The sequence below is a fragment of the Tasmannia lanceolata genome, unplaced genomic scaffold, assembly GCF_043159265.1.
Source record: "Tasmannia lanceolata isolate RefF3 unplaced genomic scaffold, GAP_Taslan_0.1 ptg000006l, whole genome shotgun sequence".
Lineage (NCBI taxonomy): Eukaryota > Viridiplantae > Streptophyta > Magnoliopsida > Canellales > Winteraceae > Tasmannia > Tasmannia lanceolata.
The window spans coordinates 50,499,295-50,521,851 of NW_027518683.1; the positions used below are offsets into that span (position 1 = coordinate 50,499,295).

Sequence of the window (22,557 nt, forward strand, 5' to 3'; positions counted from 1 at the left end):
ACCCTATGGGAAATGCGCATCCCACTCTATGGGAACCGAGTTTCCTATCTACCCTCCTTGTCTCTTGTTGGTCCTCTTCTCTTCTTGATGGTCCTCTTCTCTTCCACTTCTTATATTTACATGTAAAGTCATTTACGTAAAAGTCCATTTACTTAAGATTTACATGTAAATAAAAGAGAATATCCCCCATTTGAATCTATTAAAAATAGTTTCAAAACCCAAATCTAAAAGGATAAAAAGTCAACTTTGCAGTTCCAGTACAAAATTCGAAAAAACAGGTCGGGTCAAAATCTCAACTTCCAAACGATGGGGTCTTTTTCCAATTTTAAAAATTCATAAATTCTATCACGTACAAACATTATTAAATCTCAAAAGTCAAGTAAAAAAATCTCATAATTTGGTTTCTAAAAATTTTTCATCTTGTCAGGCACTAGTCAATGGACTAGTCAATACAGGCATTTCAGCTGATAGTGATTTTCCTTCAAGTAAATGTTGGATCTTTTAATAAAAACTGTTTTTTTATATATTTGGTTCATATAATAATTTTTTAGTAATTTTTTTTTAAATGTTTAACTATTAAAAAAATTCTCCCACCCTTCACCCTTCCCACCTTCCTGGGAGCCTTCGCTTCCTGCTCTGGCAACCTTGTGGCATAAATCCAAAGGTCTACTTCGAACAAATTAGGAAAACGTAATAGGCAGTACCATAGAATTCTACAGTTAAGCCTAGGAGTTTCAATTCCTATCAACAACGTTTATCTGACAAACCCGTGGTTTTAAAATTTTCCAATATGACCGAAATGTTTCCATTTCCATCCCCACCAAAACGAAATCTAAATGAATTCCTTCCACGCCATTATTTCCCACCGAAATATTCGAAATTAGACCGAAATGGTCGGAACGACAAGAAATGGAAAGGTGTTATGATTTACATCGTATTGACATCAAGTTGGAGTCCTTGGAGGGGAGAATGGTTATTGTACTTTCTTATACTTTGTTACATTGTACTTCTTTACTGACTTAAACTATCCAGACATTTGCGACAACGCATGTCCCTAGTGTTCGATGTGATTAAGCCATTATGAATGGATTTCTTGCTATGTGATGGTTTCTAAGTATGTATTTGTGCTATTCTAGCATTTCCCAAAGTTCCATCTTAAAATTTCATCATTTGCATATGTCTCTGTGATTTTACAAGATGTCCTCCGAATTTCCACCAAAACCAAAATGTTTCTGTTTCTATTCCAACCGAAACCAAAACCGAAACTGAAATTTAAAACCTTGGACAAACCATAAGAAAAAAACTATACATCAAGATTCATAAAGGTGTACGGGCCCCTCAAGACCATGGGTGGAAGCATTTTGTTAGACAGCGGAAGTGACGTAGGACGGGAACAACTTCTATGGGGTTATCTAGAAGCGGAAAGGAGGCAAACTATCAAGTTCTATAAGACCTGAAATAAGAGAAGGATAATAACAAACGTACCGTGAATCTGGATAGCATGCAACTTCTACAACTCAACCATGAAAATATGACCAAACAATAGATATTTTAAGTTTATCCATAAGTAAATCTAATTATGCGATCAATCTACACATGCTTGCAAATATCAAGAATTCCAAGAAGTCAGGATTCTAACAAACAGGAAATTTCAGCAACCCCACTAAAGTGCATTCCAATCCAACGTACAAATCTCATAAGGTCTGAAAACAATTTCAATATGTCTATGGGGAAGATTCTGGGCCTCAAATGGGCTTATGGGTAGGTTTCGAAGTATGCAAACAAAAGCAGGAAGGTTTTCAAAGGGTGCAGGGGATGGTGTAGACTATGGAGGAGGAAATATGGGTGAAAGGGATAGTAAAAATTAAGGGCTCGGGTCCTAAAATGGGTGATTAGGTTAGAGAAAAAATCCTACAAGGTTTATGATAGGGTTGGATGGGTGCAAACATATACCGGAAGGTTGTCGAAGGATGCCGAGAAGAGGTAATTAGTTTTTGGACAAAATGAAAGAGGCACAAAGCATGAATGGATTGGGATGGTGTTTCTAGGGTTGGAGAATTTTTATTTTTTTTAATGGGTATTCTAGGCTTTTGTGTAGAAGATTAGGTGAAAAAAAATAGCAAGATAGGTTTAGAGTTTTGGCAAGATGGGTTATGAGAGAAAAACTAAAAGAGAAGAGAGAAAAATAGTAAATCAATAGATGACAAGTAAAAAAAGTATGCTACTTTTCTCAAGGCTTCACACTATGAGTTTCTTGGGCATCTCACCAAAGAAGAAGAAGATGATGATTAAACCCTTTTTTTTGTTCTCCAAGAAGCTCTCCATATCTCATAGCAAATGCAAGTAGTGTCCTTTTACAACCCAACATAAAGTATTTATATCAAACCAATAAAAAAACCCTTAGGACCAAACTGCCCTGTTCTAATGACTTAAAAACATGCTCCCACTCAAGTTATTTTGATGCAAAAAGTCCTTATTACCCCCTATTACTAAAAAATACTCATATAAGACTCTTTTAACACCCTAACTCAACTCAACTAAGCCTTTGTCCCAAACTAGTTGGGGTCGGCTAATGAATCGTTTAGAAAATTTTCATGAAGAAGGTGAAAGGATCTACCCGGCTCAAATTGACTAAGTCTAATCCTGACACTAGTTGGGTTCATCCACATGGTTCATCTTTTAAGACCCTAAAACTCAAAAAAAAAAAAATCTAAGTCTCAAAAGGGCCCACATGATATATGAATCATCTCTGAAAATGTATATGGACCGGTCGAGCATCTGAAATGTGTCTGCAACCTTAGAAGCACGAAGCGGGTGCGGGAGCGGGGGCGGGAGCGGGAGCCAAGGGCGGGGGGGGCGGCGAAGCGTGGGGTCTAGAAGAGTTTAAGTTTGGGAGCGCCATGGGAGCGTGTATGCAATATTTTCTTTATATATCTTTCAAAATTCAAGTACATCAAAAATAATAGTTTCTAACCATTTTCATACGTATCTTTCAAAATTTAAGTACATCTAAAAGCTAATTTCTAACCATCTTCACCATCTTCATTTGTGTGCACTCGTTCTTCGTGCCTTCTGAAGATGCACAAGCCTTTGTGCTTCCTCCAATGAAGCACTTTGAAGAGTTGGAGGAGTTTGATGTAGGGAAGTTGATGATGATGGGACTTATAGAGTAATAGAAGCAGGTTGGGAGCGTTATTAGAATGGTTCTCGTCTCTCTGGGCTCCCTGGAAGCTCCTTCCTAAGGAGCGCTGAATTGAGGTTCCGAGGTGGGAGCAGCACTCCGAGAGAAGGTTTCTGCTTCTAAGTCTGCAACATCTGTGAATCATCTGTGCCGTCGAATCGTTGATCTGAAATATGTGGATCAAAGAATCTGGTCGTCCATCTAGATCGAAATCAACCCCCCTCCCTATGTCTTCTCCATCGCTGGTATACTCGAAATCCTGAGCCCGGATCCCCATCAGGTAGGTAAGCTCAATAGTCAATACGTGCAAAATGTTTAAGGAACGTAAGTTTAGACTTTTAAGCATGTGTCCTTTGTAGGGAGGAATCGTCTGTGGATCATCTATTTACTCATTGCAAAGAGGTGCATAAGATTTATAGTGCAAGACTATTTTCCCTTGGTATTCCCGAGGTCAATGATGGATATTTTCTTGGGATGAAGTAGAGAACTGCTCAGAGACAAAGGTAAAATGCTTTGGAGAATGATATTGTATGTGGTGATTTGATTCATTTGGATGGAGAGAAATAAAAGACTTTTTGAGGAGGATACTAAATAAATGGGAAGATTATAATAGAGATTAAAATAACTATAATTAGATAGGCAACTATGAGGAAGGATAGAGGCTTCCTGATAGGAAATGTACTGTGGAATTGGAGGACAGTCAACTGTAGCCACGAGTAGAGCTTAGGTAGAAAGGTTGGAACTGGAACTGAGATGAAAACCCTTCTCCCCCTATAACCAAGCAACTGAATTAAGACAGAAGTTCATGGGCAACCGGATCCTGATGTTGTTGAATTCAGGTAGTAGGTGATTAAGGCATTCTCTGGTCCCACGGATTCAAACAAACCGGAAGTGGGAGTAATAAGGACTATGTATATTTATTCCATCACGGGGCACGTTAACCTTGCACCACAAACAATCCTTGTTTGTCTAGCAAACTGTCGTCACCAACTTCTCGAGCCTTGTGATGTCATTGGTCCTTTCTGACTAGATAAGCCTACGAAACCCCCACAAGGCTACCTACTAGCCCAAGGTTTTAAATTCGGGTTTCAGTTTCAATTTCGGTCTTCAGCGAAACGAAAACGTTTCGGCTTCGGTATGGAATTCCGGCCAAAATCTTGTAAAACCAGGGAAACATTTCGTTATGAAATCACGACTGAAAGGTTGGTTTATTGGGATTGAGTAACTGATTGTAGATTGAAGTAGATCGAACTATTAGGTCATTTCCAAGGTAAGGCACTTTTGGCCCTTTTCCCCTTCTCCCCATATGTGTCACTGGATGCATGTATATGCCTTTTGTAGAATTTAATGGGTATTTTTATTAAAGCTTCCTTATGCCTAAAAGAATAGATATTTTGACAACTTTGTGAGGCAAAAAACCTAAACTTCAGGGTACATATAGGCTCTACACGATCTGTCAATCGTATCTTACTCTGTACTTATCTAACATGAAAATACTCCAATGGTTCGGCCATAGCAGATCTATGGATAAAATTTACAATATAGTTCACGCATCAGTGGGTCCATTTATGTTCCTTCTTCAAAGCATCTTAGCAACCATATACATAGGATGTTCCTGGAAGAGTAGGCTTCATTCCCCTTGAAAACTTTAAGAAACAAAATCTTCATCTTAAATTATTATCCGCAAGGTTGATCGAGTAAAAAACCATGACTGAGATGTAGAGTATGAGCACATGGCTGTCTCTATGAGAAGACCAATTGTAGCTGGTCAGATCTTTTACAATTTAACACAAACAAGTAGCTTATTTTGGAAACAAAAAATGACACAATTTCCTCAGCAACAAAATTACGAAATGTAGAAAAGCAGCAGAAACCAATTCCTCCAATATGTAACTGACCTCTTCACCAGCAGCATAATCCCGGTCAGCAATAACCTGCACAAACAGCACTAAAGAATAGCCACAAGGGAGCGATTTGCTATAGAATCTAATACCCGAGTATATGCACCAAACAGGAACAAAAATATTGGCTATGAATTAAAATTATGGTTTAAATTGCTGATACTGCCAGTATAAGAACAAGCCAGTTTAAGACAGCACACAGTATTCTTAAATGGAAATAACGAAGATAACAATCAGTGTTAGCAAAAAGAGCAAAACGTATAAATATTATGCCACCATGTCATCCAAGTAAATAGATGTTGAAAATCCCACGACACTATTCCTAATTGCTTGATTTTCAAATTCCAAACCTCGGATAAAGTGGCAGCGTATTATTCGTACTTCTTTGGTTATGCTAACAGTGACTGTTAGCAAAGTTGATCCATTCTTAAATAAATTTATTGAGAAGAAAAGTGAATCACATAGTATCACCCATAAAATAGCAAGCTCATACAAGTACATAACCCTGCAAGAAATGCATGATCAAAGCTATGAAAAACAATTCTGCCCATGTGCTATGTGCATTTTCAACAAATTACAGGCAAACCACTGGCTGGGATGGGATTAGTCCAGAAATCATGCCAACAGTCTGATTAGGACCAGTTGAAGTAGCAGTCATGGTTTAAAATTTCGGTTTCGGTAACCGTTTCGGACCCTACCGAAAACCGAAATTTGGTAATTTGGTTTGAAATTCCGGACCGAAATTCCGAAATTTTGGCTGAAATTTTGTAACACTTTTAAAAAAAAATAAGTAATGGCATTTAAATGAATGGAAAATGGCGAAAAATGAAATTCCGGTAAATTTCGGTTTCGGTTCCCACCGAAATCCGACTTCGGTCGAAATTTAAAACCATGGTAGCAGTTGAAGTTTTTGAGGCGATCAAACAGCTCCGCAGTTCTACTACGCTTGCTGCAATAATACAAGTGGCGTATATTGGTGATCTAGAGTAAATGTTTACGTGGGATTTTATTTTTATTTATTTTTGAATGGGAACTATTATATTAATCAAAGAAGAGGACAAAGCCCGGGGTACCGAAATCGCGAAAAATACAGACAAAAACAAAAGAGATGGACAAGCAAAAATAGCCTCAAGTAGGAAGAAAATCGAAAGTCTTCCAAGGGGACTTTCAACCCCATATCAGGCGACACAGTCGGCTTCACTAATAGCCGGGCACCAAATATGCTAAAAAGTCACGGGATGGCCCTCAATCTGGTCCAGGATCTCTTTGATAGCATTGGAGATGCTCCAAGGGAAAAGGCTCTCCCTGTTCATCCACCCGATAACATTTAGTGAGACGCCTTCCACTATTAGGTTGTCAAGGTCCCTAGAATCCACCAAACGTACCCCATTTAGTCAAACTTAACTTGCCCAATAGCAGGGGACACTTCTGGGAGGGAAAGCTGACTACCACCCAATGAACCATCATCGATAAAACCTGCTGACATATAGAGTAAGAATCTTTGGTCATACCTTTGAAGAGCAGCCTATTTCTTTCTTTCCAAATTGCTCGGATCACAGATATAAGGGCCAAGCTCCATAAAGTCCTACGCCTCAAGGTCTAAGGGGCAAAGTTACATCCTTCAAACAGCTCAATAGAATTATTTAGAAAGGCCCAAGCAATATCAAATAGATTTCAAATAAAATTCCAAATCTCTCTGGCCACACTGCAATGAATGGATATATGTAAACCCGCCCAACCAACACCCCCCACCCCCCACCAACCACCTCAAGGCATAAAGCGCAGCGACTGACTATAATGAACATCTAGTGCTTGAGTTCAATATATTACCAAGTAGGAAGAAGAAAGAAGAAAGAAATGAAGGAGAGGAGTTCAGAACATCAGTCCGTTGGATATATCAATAGTTGACACTCCCCTCTAATTAGATGTTTCATTAGGATAATGAATAGGAAATTACAAGCACGATCCTATCACATATATTACATCAAGAAATTGACAACTATACTACTACAAGCATAGTAACATAAAAAGAAACATCAATAAGCATCCCAAGCAAAAGAATAGACAATCAAGTGACCATGGGTATCAACCATACACTTTCAAAGATCAACAACAAGACAGAATACAGATATTTGCTAAAGGTGAAAGTTTTGTTAAGCCACATTTTAAAACAAGAAACACCCTGCACATGAGTAGGAAAGATGATGTTTTTCTTTTCTTTTCATTTGGAGGTCCAGGGCGTGGAATTTGTTTGTGAGAGTGTTGGCATGTATCTACACAGTTTACTGATTAGAAAAGTAAATTGTATTCAATAGAATTTGAATTTAAAAATAGTTCATCATGGTTAAGAGATGGTTTCCCAGTCCCATCACCTCTCTTTATAAAGCAATCCTAGTCATAGTTTCAAGCATTTAATCAACCATTAGGCCATGTGCCACTGAGAGAGCTTAACTGGTGCTCTCTCTATTCCAGTTCAGATAGTGTATATCTTTCGTCCATTTTTTTGGGGTAGTTTTCTCTTCAGTAATCTTGTTAAACTTTGACAAAAACAGAACATTAGGAAATGTACACCCTATGTAGAAAGTACCTCTAACAAAATACTGCAGAATTACATAATTCAACAGAAAACAGAGGACATACCTCGGAAATTTCTCTGTCTTCATCACTTAGTAAGACTGCCTCAGAAACCCCATCATGATTTAGAAAATCTGCAAATGGAATCTATATAACATTTTAGAACTTGCGACTGATTAAACTGAAAATGCACAATAAATGGAGCTACAAATATTAATGACGACAAAAGTTACGAGAAAAATGATACCAAAGAGAGGCCTTTTGATGTTCCCCAAGCACGAGATCCAACTGCAAGGTAGATGAATCGTTGATTAGCTTATATAGCCAAAATATATGACTTGAATAAAATACAATATTAAGGTTTAAATGCTTAAATGGTCTTACTAGTGAGGTTCAAGCTCAGATGTAATTAATAATTTGATCATAAAAATGAAAGTTGGGCCCATTCATGAACGAGACATTAATAGAGAACCAAAGATCACATGAAACTTGTAATAGCTAGCAGATACCACCTACACGAGTTCTACTTAAAATTTTGGTCAAACTTGACAACCATGCCTTCATTTTCAGAGATAGAAAATTCTTATAAGGGACCACGAAAGATTAAACAACCTATATATATATATATATATATATATGTCATGAAAATTAAACAAGTAACAGCAAGGGATTTATAATCCTGGCCGCAACTTTGTATTCAAGATTTACTCAGTTTCCTTCCTTAATCAAAGAGTTATAACAACTAGAATGATAACCAGAAGAAGAAGGCATTAGTACCACAAGATCATAAGTGCAAAGTCATGATCATAACAACAAAATCTTCAGCACCCGAACCTGGAGAGAAATTAAAGGATACTATTGGTGACGTGAAGTTGATTACCAAATATTTCTAATGTAGGACAAAAAACTAGATAAATTGTGTTTTTTGCTTATATTTTCATCTAACTAGAAAAAATTTCCCTTTGTAGAAACTATCAGTTAACATGCTATTCTCAGTTTATGTATTTTATTTGAGGCACCATTCAGATGTTGGCAAGTAGACTCCAAAAGTTACTTAAACAGAAGATAGTATTCAATTAAATCAAAGCCATTTTTTGTTCCTTTTCTCATAGTTTTCCTTATATTTTTGTGGAAATGGAATATTTTGTGGAACTGGAAAAATTCTCCCATTGTAGAAACTTATTTGTGAACTGAGAATCTATCTGTGAACATGCTATTCTCAGTTCCCACAAGTATTTTATTTGAGGCACCATTCAGAAGTTCGCAAGTAGACTCCAAAAGTTACTTAAACAAAAGATAGTATTCAATTAAATCAAAGCCATATTTTGTTCCTTGTCTCATAGTTGCCAGAGCGGGAATCGAAGGCTCTTGGAATGGTCGGACGCGGGAATCGTGAAGTCGCCGGAGATTCACCGGAGAGTCGCCGGGGAATCGCCAAGAATCGTTTGGGAGATGGGAATCACCAAGGAATCGCCGGAAAATCGCTTTTCACATAACATTAAACCACGGTTCCCAAAAGTGGGAATCACGTTTCCGGGGGATCATAAACCGCGATTTCCAAAAGTGGGAATCGGGTTTCCGGCGAATCCGAACCGGTATTTTCCCTGTTTTTTGGGGATTCAAGAAGATTCCCGTTTCGAATTCGCGAACCGGGGAATTGCGGTTCCCCACTCCCAGAGAAGAATCCTGCTTCCTTGCTTTTTTCTCATTGAAACATTTTTCAAGTTTTACCATCTTTCCCTCCATAGAAGCACAATTAAAGCCCTAGTTCAAATTTTCCTTTTTTTTTCCTAAAATAACTATTTTGCCCCCTTAAACTCTTGTTTGTGATTGCATTTTGAGAGGTTCACAGAAATCCTCCATCTCAAATTGGTTCCCTAGGTTATGATACGAAGGATCACCTTAAAGAAACCATCATGCGGATCCGGTTGACAGAAAAGCTACTTAAATTAGGGGATTCCTCCTTTCTTCACATAGTAGTCACCCTTGAAAGTATAAAAGTTAATGAACTTTATTGTTCTGGTAGAGAGTGGATTTTTGGCTTTTGCTTTTCCTGCAGAACCATCATGGCTTTTGCTTTTCCTTTTTTTTTCCTAAAATAACTATTTTGCCCCCTTAAACTCTTGTTTGTGATTGCATTTTGAGAGGTTCACAGAAATCCTCCATCTCAAATTGGTTCCCTAGGTTATGATACGAAGGATCACCTTAAAGAAACCATCATGCGGATCCGGTTGACAGAAAAGCTACTTAAATTAGGGGATTCCTCCTTTCTTCACATAGTAGTCACCCTTGAAAGTATAAAAGTTAATGAACTTTATTGTTCTGGTAGAGAGTGGATTTTTGGCTTTTGCTTTTCCTGCAGAACCATCACCAAATCTAGTTTGTTTTAGGGTTTTTCCTTTCTACGTTTTAGCTGTCCGAAGAATCACTCAAACTCAAAGAGTCCATCAAATTTCTATGTTCTAGTTTGTTTTCCAAAATCAACACTAAAATCAGCCAACTGTCCATGGTTTGATAGATGGAAGTGAAGTTCCAATGACTTAAGGTGAGATGTAAGCCCAACGGTTCAACGATCACCCATGTTTTGATTGATCACAAACCCAAATTGATTGAAAGTTTATGGACTAATGGTTTGCATGTTAGTATTCTTGATTAAGTCCAGGACACTGTGGGGTTACCTAACAAGCAACAGAAGTGGCAGAGGATCATGAATGTCAAATCGAAGAAAAGATAAACTTTGTGGAGATTCAAAGCCAGCAAGCACTTAAAGATGATCAGTTGAAGGCATTATAGACCTAGGATGTGCTTGTCATACGTAGAATGTAATCCAATCCTCCACATGTCAAGAAGGGTTCAAGGCTCTAAAAAGACCCTAAGAACACTTAACATGTCCTAAAAACCATTAGGAGTCCATTTAAAAAGGCTGAACAAGTCTCCATTAAATTTGCAAAAAATGGCTTGTTCGAACGCCTGAAGCTTGTACGCTCGGGCGCCCGAATACAAAGGGAAAAGATACCAGAGAGTTGCATTTTCAGACCATTTTCAGGCCCGTTCAATTGGTCACCCGAAGAATCCGTTGGGCGTCGGAAGGTTATGTTTCTATTTTTTTTTTATTCTAACGGTCATCTGGTAGGGCCCCGGAGGTCACCCGAGATAACCGTTACAAGACCAAAAACGACTAGTTTTAGGCTCCAACTATAAATATGGACTCCCCATTGCATTTAAGACACTTTTAATTATCAAAATTTATTGCCTACCTGACACTTGTGAATCATTTATTTGGTTATTAAAAACCTCACAATCACTCCCTTGAGCATTGAACTTTGATTTGTCCTTTGAGGGGATTTGAGCTAGGATTCATTTGTAAATCTTTGTGAGCGTGAGGAGTACTTCAAGATTGTATTACTTGCCTACTAAGAGGCACAAGAGAGCTTTCAATCTTCTTCTTCAATCATTGTAAAGAAAGGTGGTAACCTTTGGAGAGTTTAAAGACTCGATTGTATGCAGCTCCGGTTCCTGCCCAAAGGAGGATACCAAGATGGTAGAAATCCCAAGGAGACAAACTTGGAAGAGTGGAGTAGGTCTTTGGAATAGACCGAACCACTATAAATCTCGGTGTTCATTGGGCAATCTTCATTCTCTCCTCTTTCCTCCTCTGTATTTGTGATTGGGAATGTCTTTACATTTGTTATTTCCATTTCCAATTAACAAGGGACAAATTGATCTTGAAAATCTAATTTGTTTTTGCAAAAGTTATAATTACCCAATTCACAACCCCCTCTTAGGTTGCCGTTGGGATTTCAGGAGATGCCTCCCATTGGCAGCAGTCAAAAACCTATTCAAAATCGGGATGCAAATTCGGGGGATTGCAATTATTTCACAGATATGACAATAGTTTGTAAGGGAAATGATAGTGTTACGTGCCTAATCGGCCGTAACGGAAATAAACAAAAAGAAAATAGAAATGAGGGGGGGAGAGGTTGATTCGAGGCAACCGGACCTCCTAATGGCTCGATTCGAGAGGAACCATGACTCTCCTCAAAACAAAGTTTCCTTTGCTGTTGCAAAATTCTCTTCTTCTTCGTCATTTCATTAGATTACTACTACATAAATACAAGCAAGAGAGAGTGCCACATCACAAGCACACTTACCCACTAACAAGACACGTCACAAATAACTAACCCCACAACCCTAAACTACATACACACAACTACATAACTACTACATTAAAACTACCCATAAACATAAGCACATATCATAATGACAATCCCACTAATAAAAATATTGATAGTTGTTGCCTTGTCACCAAAACAAAATTCCAAACAACACAAATTATCTTAAAAGAAAAAAGAAAGAATAAAGACATGGAACAAAAATAATGAATAGACTCTTAGTCATCTCTGATGTGTTAGACATGGACAACTAACTATTTTCATCACTGACAGTTAAGATAGTCTATATGTGTCGGGATTGTCCAGATTAACCAACCATCCAGCCATTTATATGCAGTGAAGGCTAATTAAATTTCAATGGGTTAATCTGAATAAGCCAAGGCCTCATAACAAAGACCCATCAACATAAACCGTGATTTTGCAGAACTCAAACACCAAAATCATATCAAATTCTTCAATACAATACACTTTGACGGCGGACGCATGTGTAGTGATAATTGTTGAGTTGATAAGCCACAATAAGGGAATAAAGTGGGGGTCTAGATCTCATCTCAAACAGAGATCCCATCTTCCAGATCAAACCTTGCAAAAAAATGGCAGTAGAACTTCTCTTGATCAAAACCAAAAAATATCCATTTTCCACCAACAGGTTAGATGATCTGATCATAGTGAGAACGATGACAACGGACTAGGACTCGTGGTGATTAGATCTGTTAACTACCAGTTACTCCAAAAGCTTAAGCTGTTGGAGAAAGGCATTTTTAATCTTTTATACTTTAACACTTCCCCTCACGTGTGGCCCACTTGGCAAACACGTGAACATGTGGTCCCGCTTTGGGCCGACCATCGCATGTGGAATTTTGCTATCCGGGAGGTTTGATCTCAGGAACTTTTGCTTTGATACCATGTTAAACTACCAGTTACTCCAAAAGCTTAAGCTGTTGGAGAAAGGCGTTTTTAATCTTTTATACTTTTAACAAGATCAATACACACAATCACCATAATATGGCCGTGCACAAGGCGGCGGAAATGACCATCTAGGATTTTTCGGATCTTACAGGACGAAGGAATATAAGAGACTTTTTTCTTCTCTAAAAGAAAGAAGAAAAGTACAGCAAGAAAATGGAAATTGGGAAAGTGTAAAGGGGTCAAGAGATAGACCAAATGTAAACCAAGAGATAGACCAAATGAAAATCACAACAAGATTGGAAAGATCTTTTAACGCAAAAGGGAAACCAATATCATAGTAGTTTCATTTGGAAAAGGTTTAACTTTTTAATTAATCAACAGAGTCTTCTTCCAATTTTTGAGGGGCCCCAAATAAAGCTTGAGACAAAAGAGCATTTAGAAAAATAAGAAGGAAAGTACCTCTAGTTCTCAGAAACAATGAGAAGAAAAACACAAATCTCTCAAACTAATATGGAAAAATGTCGACAATTTGAAACAACATAAAGAAAATTCACAATGAAAGCATACAAAATCGAATGAATAAAATCTTGAACGTTTGGAATTGTAAACAAAATTAACTTGTATCACATAATCAGGATGCAATAAAATAAGATCGTGGATCACAATACACATTCATATGAAGCATTCTACCTAAAGCATACGCATGCATGAAGTCTTCAACTGTCATATCTTCAAAGTTATGAGGGAAACGTTCGAGCACCTGAAACCATAAGACATAATATTAATATTATAACAAGGAGTTTACAAAAGAGCACTCGTTTGCGAAAAATACTTAAGAAATTAAGAACAAACTTCAGAGAATTATGGATATCTAGCCATTCAAAAAAAAGGAATTATGGATATTGTTAGAATATGTGGGATCTCATAGTCAGATTGTGTTGAATTCACACCATTGGATCATCATGGGGCTAGATTAGGCAAGTGGGTTGAATGGAGTAACCTAGCTAGAATAGGTAGCTAGCATAAATTAGCAATTAGGCTAATCTTAGTAGGTAGGTTTTCTAGAATTATCTCTTGCCTTGTTATTTTTATCTCTTTCTATGTTTAACCCTTTTGAGTGTTCTATATAATCACTCATTAGGGCTAATTGTATTGTATCGAAGTTTAGTGAAATATTCTCTAAATTTATCATGGTATCAGAGCTGGTCAATCGAACCTCGGACTGACCACAACATCAGAGATCTCGTTCTCCGGCGGACGGCCAATCTAACCAAGGTTGTCCGCCCGGCAAGTATTCCTTTTTTCTTCTATGAGCATAGCAATTTTATTCATTCTCAACCATTGACCATTGTTGCCTCGCTCGCTGTTTCCTACCAGATCTGCCCAGTCCTCATTGATCCCACTACTACAAATCCAAACCTAAAACTTGTCAACGAGCATCTCCCTCGTGCTTTTTTTTTTTTTCTAGACCTTGAATCCACTGTCATCAATGAAGCAGGAGGGATTTTCTATTGAACTACTCAGTCACCGTAATTCGTTTCATCTCATGTGATTTTCCATGTCATCATGTGCATCCAATTGATGTTCTTTGCTATCCAATCCAATGTGAGTTTTATTCATTGCAATGTTATCTGCCTTTTATTCATTGTCATCTTGTGCATCCATTTGAGTATAAAAGAGAAAAAAAAAAGCAACAGTGATAAATAGTTGTTGAGGCACCCTCTCTTCATCTTTTCTAAATACTCATGTCCAAGAGTTGAGAAGTGCACTCCTATCTTTTCATTGTTTTGAAATTCCAAGATGATGGCACCCCAAGATGATGGCACCGTTTCCATTTTAAGAGTTCTCGTGTTTTAGAATCTCCTTTGCACCCTTTCATATTGTCCCCAAATTTGATATTCTCACCCTCTGAATAAAAATTCACTAGTCCTAATAATGTCACACCCTTTTCAATATAGCCGCTAATTGCCGTCCATCTCTTCGCTTTTTTTCTCATCTTTGTTGCCCATTCCAGCATTGGTCCATCATGGCCGATTTCTTGCCCATTCCGGCATTGGTCCATAGGGACCCTTTTGTTGCCCATTCCGGCATTGGTCCATAGTGACCCTTTTCTTGCCCATTTCGGCAAAGGTCCATAATGACCCTTTCATTGCCCATTCCGGCATTGGTCTACAATGACCTTTTTGTTGCCCATTCCAGCATTGGTCCATAGTGACCCATCTCTTGCCCATTCCGGCATTGGTCCATAGTGACCCATTACTACTCGCCCATCGAAGCTTGATTCTTGTCTAGCCCATTGAGGCTATGATTTGTTCTCATCCATCTCTTCACGGCAAATCAACAAGCGGCGTCTTCTTCGGCAATATACATTCGGCAACAACATCAAACTTCGGCAGTGCGGTTCCAATCAAAAGATTTTATTTTCTTATGGGGAGAAAATTTTATTTTCTTATTGGGGAATTTCATTGTAATCAAACGTATGTTGATTTCCAATCCACATACGTTTGAGGGGGCATGTTAGAATATGTGGGATCTCATAGTCAGATTGTGTTGAATTCACACCATTGGATCATCATGGGGCTAGATTAGGCAAGTGGGTTGAATGGAGTAACCTGGCTAGAATAGGTAGCTAGCATAAATTAGCAATTAGGCTAATCGTAGTAGGTAGGTTTTCTAGAATTATCTCTTGCCTTGTTATTGTTATCTCTTTCTATGTTTAACCCTTTTGAGTGTTCTATATAATCACTCATTAGGGCTAATTGTATTGTATCGAAGTATAGTGAAATATTCTCTAAATTTATCAGATATCTTCTAAACAACAGTTTCTGGAATAATTAACCAGAAAAATACTAGCATGTAGAATAACAATGTTATCTACCAAAAATGGGATGCCAAAACGAGAGAATGACATGGAATCAAACAAAATATTTGTCCAAGCAAGACCATGTAATCTAATGCAAGATTTTTTTATTTTTTTTTTGAATGGCTGCAGGATATATTCTATTTATTTATCAATGGAGAATGATTAAGACCAGGTTGCACACTCGAATTCAGAGTGAGGAAGATAGATTATTAACGTTAATTAGAAAACTATAAATCTGCGAAACTTATCACCCGATGACTTCCAACAATGGAAAATTAGTATACACGACCCTAGTACCTCAATTTTTTTTTCTTAATGAGCCTAGTAGTCAAGTACCTAGAATGAACATTGCACCAGCCCATTCTCTAACGAACCCATTAAGAACCACCTTCCCCTGAATCTCATAAAACTAAAGCCAACGGAGTCCAAAAGATTATTTCAATGTAGAATAAGAACCCTCTTAAAAATATAACTCATGACTAAATCATCTTATTAAGACCAGGTTGAACACTCACATTCAGAGAGAGGAAGATAGATTAATAAGGTTAATTAGAAAACTACGAATATGTGAAACGTATCACCCAATGTCTTCAATAAATGTAAAATTAGTATACTTGACCCTAGTACCTCAATTTTTTTTTCTTAATGAGCCTAGTACCTAGATTGTTCCTTGCACAAGCCCACCCTCTAACAAACCCATTAAGAACCACGTTCCCCTGAATCTCATAAAAATAAAGCCAACGGAGTCCAAAATATTATTTCAATGTAGAATAACAACCCTCTTAAAAATATAACTCACAACTAAATCATCTAGTTATATTATGAGCACTACCTTCAAGTAAAGTTTGCTAATTTCATTAACAATCAAAATTAGGTGACTAAATTTACAAATTGACCTTCGTTAAGTTCAGATCTATAGTGATTTTCATAATATACAGCTCCTCTATAGATCAGAGGGCTAGGATCATCCTATAGAAATGATTTTTCGGGTACAACCTATTTATATTGTAGCCCAACAAATGGACGGTTTGGATCATCCTATGGAGTGGGCCGTACAGCACTTATTGAAAAATATCAGACTATACGGCCACACACCATTTAAAATCTCTTATAATGTATGTGTAAAGATCTAAGTGTTTATCACTATGTGATTACAATTGTAACGTTTTGATTTAGTCATGATAAAGAATGGGAACCATTCTTCTATTCATGAATAATTGTCTCTGTGCCAACAATCAAAGTACAAACAACTTCATAGAGGGCCTCAGCCATCTATCGATGTTTGATCAGTTCACCGATCTTAAACAGTGATTATCTTTATGCTACACTTTTAGATTCTTATAGAAGAGGATAACACAAAGCATAGCACTAAACTGGAGTGCAAAGTGACAGTTAGACATATGCGAGTAAGTACAGAAAGAAAAGAACTAGATTAAGGAGTGGCATTTGGGCATGTGCGGATCTAGAGAAGACTTCCAATTCAAAACAGTAAAAGGCCAGCATCAGTATATAAAATACTGCAACCATCATCATGAAAAATAAAAGCGTCCCACCGGAAAGAAAAGGACTTCAACATTTTAAGTTTTAACCATCACAAATCTAAATGCATCATAATCATACCAAAGCATCTATATCCTATAACTAGTCATCAAGAAATAAAAATCAAATTAACATGTGGAAAATGAAGCACATACTGGTCTGACTTTCAAAAATTCCTTCTCAATGTAAGCTCGATGGTTGATAGTATCCTGATATAAAGGGCTTTTTTGAACCATCTCTAGTTCTGCTTTACTCCAAAATATCTGGTAATGATACAAACAAAAAAAACTATTTTGTCAAATATTTACAGAATACTTTCCTCCTTCAAGGATTGAATAGGACAATAATGATCTCAGTCAAATATGTTCATAGACGGAAGAAGAAATCCAGAAGTAAATCAGCAATAAAAATGGATTGAATAGAAAAAGGGAGAACAACAGTTACCCTAAGACATATTCTTATATACTAAGCAAGAAAGCTACTTCATCTAGGGGAGCAGTAGGAGTCCCCTTGTGAGAATTGCCAACAGTCAGAATCTGAGGGGCAATTACGTTATGGAAAAACGAAGAGAGATAGAGAAGGCACAAAGATGTGCCTAAACACATTTCCATGTTTTTCATCAATCACATAGAATCAACAATCTTCACAAATCTACCTCCTAGCAAAACTACCCAAGTTCCAAATATATAGGCACACACACACACACACACACACACACACACACACACATATATATATATATATATATGAGGAAACTGTTGGTGCGCTTAAGCTCACCAAGCTTATGGTGCGCTTAAGCGCCCAATCACATGGGGGCCCACTTTGTTAGGATGATCCAAAGCATTCATTTGAAAGGTCCTTACATAGATGGGGGGGGGTGTACCAAAAATCAGCTCCACAGAATCATCCTAACCCATCCATTTGTGGAGGTCAAAATGGACAGACATTGTTTGTCCACAAATCTGCCCATTTTTGTCCTCCACAAATGGAGGGGTTAGGATGATCCTATGGAGCTGATTTTTGGTACACCCCCTATCTACGATAGGGCCTTGCAAATGAATGGTTTGGATCACCACAGAAAATGTGGGACCCATGTGATTGGGCGCTTAAGCGCACCAACAGTTTCCTCATATATATATATATATATATATATATATATATATATATATATATATATATATATATATATATATATATATATATATATATATATATATATATGTATGTATGTGTGTGTGTGTGTGCGCCTATATATTTGGAACTTGGGTAGTTTTGCTAGGAGGTAGATTTGTGAAGATTGTTGATTCTATGTGATTGATGAAAAACATGGAAATGTGTGTAGGCACATCTTTGTGCCTTCTCTATCTCTCTTCGTTTTTCACATGGGGGCCCACTTTGTTAGGATGATCCAAAGCATTCATTTGAAAGGCCCTTACATAGATGGGGGGTGTACCAAAAATCAGCTCCATAAAATCATCCTAACCCATCCATTTGTGGAGGTCAAAATGGACAGACATTGTTTGTCCACAAATCTGCCCATTTTTTACCTCCACAAATGGATATGAGGAAACTGTTGGTGCGCTTAAGCTCACCAAGCTTATGGTGCGCTTAAGCGCCCAATCACATGGGTCCCACATTTTCTGTGGTGATCCAAACCATTCATTTGCAAGGCCCTATCGTAGATAGGGGGTGTACCAAAAATCAGCTCCATAGGATCATCCTAACCCCTCCATTTGTGGAGGACAAAAATGGGCAGATTTGTGGACAAACAATGTCTGTCCATTTTGACCTCCACAAATGGATGGGTTAGGATGATTCTATGGAGCTGATTTTTGGAACACCCCCCATCTATGTAAGGGCCTTTCAAATGAATGCTTTGGATCATCCTAACAAAGTGGGCCCCCATGTGATTGGGCGCTTAAGCGCACCAACAGTTTCCTCTATGTATGTGTGTGTGTGTGTGTGTGTGTGTGTGTGTGTGTGTGTATATATATACACATATATATATATACACATATATATATATATATATGTGTATATATATACACATATGTATACATGTGTGATGTGTATATGTATATGTATATACATATGTATTGGGCCATGGGTACAAGGGTAAGGGTAACTAGTGTTGGGCCATGGGTACAAGGGTAAGGGTAGCGGGCCACGGGTAGTGATGCGGACATCCCCCACATAGGTCCAATCAAATGTTACAAAAATAACCAGAATAAGGTGTCTAAGTGAAATAAAACAAACATGTCCTAAGCAAATAAACTAATCATAAGGCTAAATCAAAACAAATCTAGGCCAAAGCCTAGGGTTGTGGGCTTGTGATGTCACTACTAAGGCACAAATGGCTAAGTGTCACAATGGGTATTAAGATTAATTAGCTGTCATACCTGGTGGAGCAGAGGGACTAGGATAAGCTGCCAGTGGGTATCCAGCTGGGGGATATCCTGCAGGTGGGTACCCTTGTGGGGGATATCCCTGAGGCGGGTACCCATGTTGAGGGTAGCCTTGTGGAGGATAGCCTTGTAGAGGATAGCCTTGCGGAGGATAGCCTTGTGGAGGATATATTATGTATACATATATATATATACATAATATATGTCTACATATATTATACATATATTATGTGTGTGTGTATATATATATATATATATATATATATATATATATATATATATATATATATATAGAGAGAGAGAGAGAGAGAGAGGAAAGTGTCTCTAGTCTCTCCCCTGTATAAGCTTATCTACTCCTCCCTTTAAAAAAACACAGTGGGCCCACCCTGTTTGGATGATCCAAAGCATTCATTTGATAGGTCCTAACATAGATAGGGTGTGCCCAAAAAATCAGCACCAAAGGGTCATCATAGAACGTCGTTTTGTGGGGCCTTGTGGTACCCAGAATGGACGGACGTTTATATGCGTCCATTTTGGACACGGTGTGCCCCACAAAACGAAGTTCTATGATGACCCTTTGGTGCTGATTTTTTGGGCACACCCTATCTATGTTAGGACCTATCAAATGAATGCTTTGGATCATCCAAACAGCGTGGGCCCACTGTGTTTTTTAAAAGGGAGGAGTAGATAAGCTTATCTAGGGGAGAGACTAGAGACACTTTCCTCATATATATATATATATATATATATATATATATATATATATATATATATATATATAAAGAGAGAGAGAGAGAGAGAGAGAGAGAGGAAAGTGTTGGTGAGCTTAAGCTCACCAAACTTATGGTGAGGTTAAGCGCCCCAATCACATGGGTCCCACATTTTCTGTGGTGATCCAAACCATTCATTTGCAAGGCCTGATCATAGATAGGGTGTGTACCAAAAATCAGCTCCATAGGATCATCCTAACCCCTCCATTTGTGGAGGACAAAAATGGGCAGATTTGTGGACAAATAATGTCTGTCGATTTTGACCTCCACAAATGGATGGGTTAGGATGATCCTATGGAGCTGATTTTTGGTACACACCCCATCTATGTAAGGGCCTTTCAAATGAATGCTTTGGATCATCCTAACAAAGTAGGCCCCAATGTGATTGGGCGCTGAAGCTCACCATAAGTTTGGTGAGCTTAAGCTCACCAACACTTTCCTCATATATATATATATATATATATATATATATATATATATATATATATATATGAGGAAACTGTTGGTGAGCTTAAGCTCACCAAACTTATAGTGAGCTAGCTTGCCCAATCACATGGGTCCCACATTTTGGGGAGTGATCCAAGCCATTCATTTGCAAGGCCTTATCATAGATAGGGGGTGTACCAAAAATCAGCTCCATAGGATCATCCTAACCCCTCCATTTGTGGAGGACAAAAATGGGGCAGATTTGTGTCTGTCCATTTTTGTCCTCCACAAATGGAGGGGTTAGGATGATCCTATGGAGCTAATTTTTGGTACACCCCCCATCTATGTAAGGGACTTTCAAATGAATGGTTTGGATCATCCTAACAAAGTGGGCCCATGTGATTGGGCAAGCTAGCTCACCAACAGTTTCCTCTCTCTCTCTCTCTCTCTCTCTCTCTCTCTATATATATATATATATATATATATATATATATATATATATATATGTGAGAAAAGTGTAGCTACACATACGTGTAGCTAACTTAGCTACACCAACGGCTTAAAATACAGTGGGCCCCACATTGTTTGGGTGATGCAAACCATTCATTTGATAGGCCCTCACATAGATAGGGTGTGCCCAAAAAATCAGCTCCATAGGATCATCCCAACCCTACGATTTGTGGAGGCAAAATTGGACGTGTAAAAACCTTCACAAATCTATCAATTTTTGCCTTCACAGTTTGAAGGGTTGGGATGATCCTATGGAGCTGATTTTTTGGGCACACCCTATCAATGTGAGGGCCTATCAAATGAATGGTTTGGATCACCCAAATAATGTGGGCCCACTGTATTTTAAGCCGTCGGTGTAGCTAAGTTAGCTACACGTATGTGTAGCTTCACTTAACTCTATATATATATATATATATATATATATATATATATATATATATATATATATATATATATATATATATATATTCCATCGTCAATATGCAATCCTGACACACTCACCACAGAAAATAAGTGCTTTCAACAATTCTCTCATACCCATCATGCACATGGAGAGAATGAAGATTAAGATAATTAAACTTTCTTCCAAGGCAACATAAAAATGTTATAAAGTCTCAATATCTCCCACTTGGCCTGAAAGACCAATTTTACTCTCAACTTCATGACACATATCCATAGCATGTGTTTTAAATGCTTCCACTCCAATAGATTTAGTCAGGGGATCCATCAATATGAGACGAGTCAATACAAACTTGACTTAAATAATCCTCAGCACAGTTACTTTACAACGAATGTAGTGATTGCCCCCTTCCCCCCTCTGTATATGCTGTACAATCATATGGAACTACAAGTATGTACCGATAGATATTGTTGCTTGATTATAACAACATAATGTAACAACTTCCACTGGATTGGGAAAAGCTGGGGACAGATGAAATGCACAAGAACCCCCACATCTAGATGATGTGGACATCCCCCACATCTAAGTCCAAAATAATGTCCAAAATAGCTAATGTAATCAAATAACATGAAAACTAAGCAAGGTATCAACGATAATAAAAAGATCCAACGGTCAGATCACATCAACGCTAAAGTATAGATAAGTACCGTGCTATGCAGTTCACCAATCTGGGGGAGACTACTGATATAGGGAGCCCATTCAGAATCCTGCACAAAAGAAAGCGAGGTGAAACTGATAAGCTCATCCTATTTCTCCATCATTCCCAGTTTGGTTTGATGGAATTATGTAGCCCAATGACCAACGATTCTTCAAAGATGTGAACAGAACATGGTTGTCTATGCTCTTA

At 37.9% G+C, this 22,557-nt stretch overlaps 1 protein-coding gene across 2 annotated transcripts in view; it reads right to left on the bottom strand.

Moving 5' to 3' along the window:
* The window catches only part of LOC143880493 (ribulose-1,5 bisphosphate carboxylase/oxygenase large subunit N-methyltransferase, chloroplastic-like), a 50,056-nt gene that overhangs the window by 14,265 nt on the left and 13,234 nt on the right, over window positions 1-22,557 (bottom strand). For both annotated transcript variants that reach the window (XM_077383544.1, XM_077383543.1), the window contains exons 5-10: window positions 22,358-22,417; window positions 17,295-17,402; window positions 13,428-13,497; window positions 7,904-7,944; window positions 7,723-7,803; window positions 5,080-5,115 (exon numbers count right to left, since the gene is read on the bottom strand). In XM_077383544.1, coding sequence (XP_077239659.1) covers window positions 5,080-5,115; window positions 7,723-7,803; window positions 7,904-7,944; window positions 13,428-13,497; window positions 17,295-17,402; window positions 22,358-22,417 — 396 coding nt within the window. The remainder of the gene's footprint in view (window positions 1-5,079; window positions 5,116-7,722; window positions 7,804-7,903; window positions 7,945-13,427; window positions 13,498-17,294; window positions 17,403-22,357; window positions 22,418-22,557) is intronic.